The 6,523-nt window shown below is 36.7% G+C and overlaps 1 protein-coding gene across 1 annotated transcript; it reads right to left on the minus strand.

Moving 5' to 3' along the window:
* Positions 1-3,721: 3,721 nt before the first annotated feature.
* Positions 3,722-5,803, minus strand: LOC115970251 (protein WRKY1-like). Its single transcript, XM_031089913.1, has 3 exons — positions 5,103-5,803; positions 4,895-5,020; positions 3,722-3,884 (listed from the first exon to the last, which is right to left on the minus strand). The coding sequence occupies exons 1-3, from the start codon at positions 5,801-5,803 to the stop codon at positions 3,722-3,724; spliced, it is 990 nt and encodes a 329-aa protein (XP_030945773.1).
* Between the last annotated feature and the right edge of the window lie 720 nt (positions 5,804-6,523).

Genomic DNA, 6,523 nt, shown 5'->3' on the forward strand with positions numbered 1-6,523 from the left:
ACTCATCAATAAAAGTGATGTAGTACCTTGAACCTCCAAGGGATGCAACCGGAGAAGGCCCCCACAAATCAGTGTGTACTAACTCCAATTTTTCAGCCTTCGGTGTCCTGCCAGTTTTCAAGAAGCTGACCTTTTTCTGCTTTCCTAAAATGCAACTTTCACACATGTCAAAATCAATGGACTTCAATTCTGGTAGTTTTCCTTTTGACAGCAGCATCTTCATCCCTTTCTCACTCATATGACCAAGTCTACGGTGCCATAGGCTTGTATCAGTACTTGCATCAGCAACTGCAATTGTGTCTCTTGGACTTGAGGTCATGTACAGAGTACCAGTCTTCTTTCCACGAGCCAATACCCTAACTCCCTTTGTAACCTTCCAAGTACCACCAACAAATAGCATTGCATGTCCTTCATCATCAAGTTGTCCAACAGAAATCAGATTCCTCCTCAGGTCAGGAATATGTCGAATCTTCTCCAGTAACCAAACAGACCCATTGGGCAACAATATTCGAACATCTCCCATACCCACAACATCCAAGGCTGAACCATCAGCCAAATACACCTTACCAAAATCACCTGCAACATAATTCTGTATGATTTCTCGGTGTGGAGTGGTATGAAACGAAGCTCCTGAATCCAAAACCCAATCATCAAGTGGACTGTCTACTGCAAGAAGTAATGCATCCTGTACCTCTTCTGTTACAGCATTAGCAGAATCATCTTCATTCTTCTTCTTAGGACTTTTGCATTGATTCCTAAAGTGACCTGTTTTCCCACAATTCCAGCATTGTACTTGTTGGCCTGATCTAGATTTACTTTTGTTCCGATTAGAATTTCTGGATTTTGATCTGCCCCGATTTGAATTTCTGTTATTACCTCTGCCTCTTGTCTCAAGATTTAGGGCAGAACCAGATCCTGAGGATTCACCTGCATCTCTCCTGCGAATCTCCTCAGCCAGAATTAAATCTCGTATATCATTGTACTTGAGTTTTTCTTTTCCTGTAGAATTGCTTACTGCCATCCTTATTGCCTCCCAACTGTTTGGCAAAGAAGCCAAGACGATCAGAGCACGAATCTCATCATCAAAATCAATTTCTACAGACGACAATTGATTTGTGATAGTATTAAATTCATTCAGATGTTGTGCTACTGATGCATTCTCTGCCATCTTCAGATTGAACAGTTTCTTCATCAAGTGCACCTTATTGTTTGCTGACGGCTTTTCATACATACCAGACAAAGCCTTCATCAGATCTGCTGTGGTCTTCTCTTTTACAACATTGTGTGCAACAGACCTAGACAGGGTTAACCTGATAACTCCTAGTACCTGTCTGTCAAGAAGAGCCCATTCCTCAGCCTTCATAGTCTCAGGTTTTGTCCCCAAAAGAGGCAGATGCAATTTCCTCCCATAGAGATAATCTTCAATCTGCATCCTCCAATACGCGAAGTCTGTGCCATCAAACTTTTCTATTCCAGACGCCTTTCCTGCTTCCTCTGCCATTGCTCCCACTCAAACCTAACCCTAGGCTCTGATACCAGTTGTTGGGAATTTAACCAAAAAATTCCTAACCTGTGAGAAACAAAACAAATAGAGAAAAACACACGTCAAAGAAAATAATCACACGCACAAGACAATATTTACGTGGTTCGGCAATTTGCCTACGTCCACGGAGTTGCAGGGATTTCACTATTATCAGGGAAAATACAATAGTGCACAAGAACACTCTCAAGAAACCCAAATCCCAATTACACCCTAGCACTCTCTCACAGAAAAAATAAGAATAGAAGCTGACTGCCTTTCTTTTCTCTATTTTCTCTCATGTGGCTTGCTCACTAGGTTAATTGAAATCTTTCTTGAATCAATTCTCTTCTTCCCTTTTTTAATCTCACGGCAGCCCTTGGAATAATATATATATATATATATATATATATATTACTTTATGTAAAGTCGGCTGAAGTAGGATTCCTAATACAACTTGTATTAGGTCAATCTATAACCGGATTGGGCTTTATGGGCTTGTGGCAAATTCAAGCCACACTAACATTAGGGAATCAATAGAGCAGTCCCAAAATCTCCAGGAGGCCTTGGGGTAGTTAAGGAGGCTTGGTCTTTTACAATTGGTGGCTCAATTGGCAGATTTAATGACTAACAAGAAGAAAAGATTCAAGGAATCAGGTACTAGCAAGAAGGCCCCAGTACATAGTCATTATTTAGCTCCGAGGGTTTTATAAGTGATTTGAATTGCAACTATTCATGTTTAGTAGACCACTTGGTGCTATAGGTCCCAAAGAATCCTTTGTCTTGTTTTCGGGTTTTTCTCTTAGTAAACACTCCAGTGTGTTTTGGGGTGACTGTATTGTGTTTGGGACTCGCCACTGTGTTTTTATGTCAGTAGGCTTATCCATTAGTTTGGGCAATCATCCTCTTCGTCATTAGGAGCTAGTAGTTTTTTTGTCTTTTAGTAGGCTGTCTTTAAGTAGGCTTGTCCATTCTTTTGGACAATCCTCCCCTTCATCATTAGGCACTCCTGCCTTTAAATTTGGGTTTTGTGAAGAGAAATAGTGAATAGAAGATCATGGGGCAAAAATGGTCTATTAGCATTAATTTTTGAAATATTTAGCAACAGAGCACTGTTTCGGAAATAATTAGAGAAATACCACTTTTTCCGAAAATGCCACTATAGGGCCCGAAAACGTCACTATAGGGCTTAAAAAACGCCACTATAGGGCCCCTTGAACCTGTTATGGGGACTTATAAAAAAATTTTTGCAGGAAAACGCCGCTATAGGGCCCAAAAACGTCACTATAGGGCTTAAAAACGCCACTATAGGGCCCCTTGAAACTGTTATGGGACTTACAAAAAAATTTTGCAGGAAAACGCCGCTATAGGGCCCAAAAACGTCACTATAGGGCTTAAAAACGCCACTATAGGGCCCCTTGAACCTGTTATGGGACTTATAAAATTTTTTTTTCAGGAAAACGCCGCTATAGGCCCGAAAAAGTGGTAGATTGCTATATAGTTCGGAAACAGTGTTTCTGAGCAAATTATTTCCAAAATTGATGGTAATGGGCCATTTTTGCCAGATCATGGTAAACAACTTTAACAAGTAAAAGCCCACGGCAAAAAGCAACCGTTAGCTTAACAAAGAGAGGCGAAACGAGGCCCAATAGCTTGTTTGCGCTTAATAAAATTGGTCTATATCTGCAGCGCGATATTAAATTGTACCTTTATATATTTTTGTACTCGCAAGTGATAAATAAAAAGTGATAAACGTTGTACATATTTACAAAAAGTGTATATTTATAATTTTTTATAGATATGTATAATATTTTGCCACTTTTTATGTGTCTATAATGTAAATTTACATTATACCTTATAATTATAAAAAGAACTTTTTTATTAAATTAGACAAACAAAAAAGGACCCATTTTAAATTCTAGCATTTGTGGGGAGAGAAATGAAAAGAATAAGATTTTCCATAAATGACGGAAGCAAGTTATAGACGAGGTAGTTAAAATCCAGAAACAAAAATAAATCAATATAGCACGCTAGAAAATTAGAAATGCATTAGAATTTTTTACAAGATAGTATGTACAATTACTCAAGTAATAAATTAAAATTACTTCATAGAATAAAGAGGTATATACTTAAAAAGCAAAAATCATTGACCATCCACTAGCAGGAATTTTTCTGGAATAGATCGTTACAATTTTCAGTAGTTTAGTGATGGACCTGAGTCATTAGGCTGGGTGTTTGGTAAGCAATTTTCGGGTGGTTATGGTCTCCTTCATATGTCACAACCAACATGGTAGGATCCTCCAAACATCGTTCTACTTGCTTTCTTGCAGGGCAGCTCCTCACGCTGCTGCATTTGTAATAGCTCCTTTGGAAACAAAGCATGACAAGCACAAGTCAGCTATGTTATTGTTGCGTAGAGTAACTTTAAAAACTCTTAGAATTAAGGGTACAAAAAGAAAGTTGGTTTTCAATCATGCAACACATGATGGCAAACCTATTCTCCATCACTACCCACCAGTCTTAATATTCATCAATGGGCCACAGATCAGATGCTCTAGTCTAGACCATCTAAATCTTTGCATCTCTAGTGGTTGCAAAATAAAGAAGTTGAAACATCTTTAGTTTGATCTTCCTAAACACTAAAGATTTCAGTTTGAATTTCAAGAATGCTGAAGTTTTCAGTGACATCAGAAAATGATTTGAGTATGAGACTTTAATTGGATGATAAGAATATGCAGTATTTTTCTCTTGATTTATGTTAAAATGAACACACTTCGTGGGAGTTATCCTAGATTTGAAAGTTCCAGCAGGGAGGAAAATTTCATGGTCCAAACTGAAATTCAATAGGTAAGCTCAATCGTCACAACAGGTGAGTGATGTCACAACTATAAATATGAAGTGATGATTATAATAGTCAGTCTGGTTAAGACTAGAGGATCTACTAAGAAAAAATAAAAATAAAAATGAATTCAATTATTTTCTCCATAGAACACAAATGAAAAATATAGTCAGGCTTTCACCTTGCTCTGTGATGATAAAAGAAGAGAGAATTTGGAATCCTATAACAACCAAATTATTTCTTAATTAACTTACGATCATAATGTTTTTGTTTTTGGCCTTTTCCCATCTTTCCAGTCTAATTGTATGATATATTTAGGCACAAAATCCGTTAGTAGTTCTAAAATTCATCTCTGCTATAAGTACATAATTTGATCTATAAGATATATAAGATGGAACACTAAAATTCACATATTGAACCTAGTGTTGCAAAGTTGAAGGTATCAACGTAACCAATACATTCCTGACCAATATGATTTGCAAGCAGAGAAGAATATCTGATTCAAAGAGAGAAAGGAATAAGAAACATGAACATACCTTGGATGTGGAGATCCCTTTATGGGCTTCTGCCCATACTTCCTCCAGGAGTAGTCATCAGGAGGTATATCTGCTGGTTTATTGCTTAAAGCTGGAACTGTAATTGCTCTCTTTATTCTCAGTTTCCTTTCAAGACAAATCACATGTAGAAGAAAAAAAATGAGATGTAGTCGAAATTCATATACATGGAATTCAGGCAAGGATTCACCTTTGCTTGGAGCAATGACATCCACCTGTTGAGACAACGCATGTTGTACTATCTCCACTTTTCACTTCACACTTCCTCTTGTAAGATAACATGGAGGATTCATCCGGCGAAGCCAAAGTTTCTGATGATGAGAAGCGAATTGTCTGCTTGTCAATGCTACTTCCATCCATGCTGATCAAAGAAGTGCTATGTTCTGAGAATTGGCTCTGCACCGTGATAGATTTATTAGCAACAATATTTGTTTGAGAGTAACATTGCTGTAATTCCTGATTATGTTTATGCCTACATAAGCTGAAATTGTCACTCTGGATCAAAGCAGTTGGTGATTTATTACTCTGAAGGGGAAATAACTCTCTGACTATGCAGGTTTGAGTTGAATTGCATGTGAAATCTTGGGGTGAAGAATTTGGACTGTCCATCAGTTCAGCCGGGTTTATGTCATGGGAATTTGGCAAGGGACCCTTTCTGATCCTCCTACAATCTGATGACATTGATCCATCAAGGAGTGTGAGCAGTTTTCTGAACTCATTTTCTGCATCCTGAGCAATCAGGCTTACTTCCTGAATGCTTCTTTTGTGATTTTGATCAGAAATACATCTCAAAAGGCGATGGGCATGTCGGAAACTATTCTGAGCAACCTCATGAACTTTGAAATTCCATCTTTGGGTCATTGAAAAACACACACTTGAAGCTTCTTTCATGATTTACTCTGCAGTACGTGCTGAACTTCTGATAATTCAGTACTAAAGAGATAATTAGTTTGGTCAGATGAGCTATGGTTTCTAGATATAGAATTTTTTATTATTATTATTTACTAGTCGCTAACCCATGCGATACACAGAAAATTTATAATGCTAAAAGGTTAGCACATCAAAAGCTTTTATGTCAATTTTGCAAGAAAAATAATTTGAGTGCTAATAGTGCTTTCAAAAAAATTTATTATCTCACAAAGACATATACCTAATTCTTCATTTTGGTAGGCCGACCAAGGTTGAAAGTAAAATATATATACATAATGTAATTGTCATGTAAATATAATTGATATAAAATATAGTTATTACTCCAATGTCACCAACCACAACAATACAAAGAAAAGTATATAGCTTGCAAATTCAAAAATACTATATTTTCCTATAGAAACTGGTAATAGAAATAGAAATAGTTATCATTTGAAGCTTAGATAACACATTACCAACGTAAATCCCTACAATATGTTATATATGTAAAGCTTATATATTTTTTTTTATAATTTTTTTATCAAACTATTTACAATTACATACTAAACTTAGGCAAGAAAAAGAAAAAGTAAAGAGAAGTTCATAAACAAAATAAAAATCACCAAGAAATTATTAGCTCGTGACTCCCCACTCCTGATCACTTTCTCTCTGAAGTCTAAACTCTAAACCTCTCACACTAAATAC

Source organism: Quercus lobata, chromosome 12, assembly GCF_001633185.2.
Source record: "Quercus lobata isolate SW786 chromosome 12, ValleyOak3.0 Primary Assembly, whole genome shotgun sequence".
Taxonomy (NCBI): Eukaryota; Viridiplantae; Streptophyta; class Magnoliopsida; order Fagales; family Fagaceae; genus Quercus; species Quercus lobata.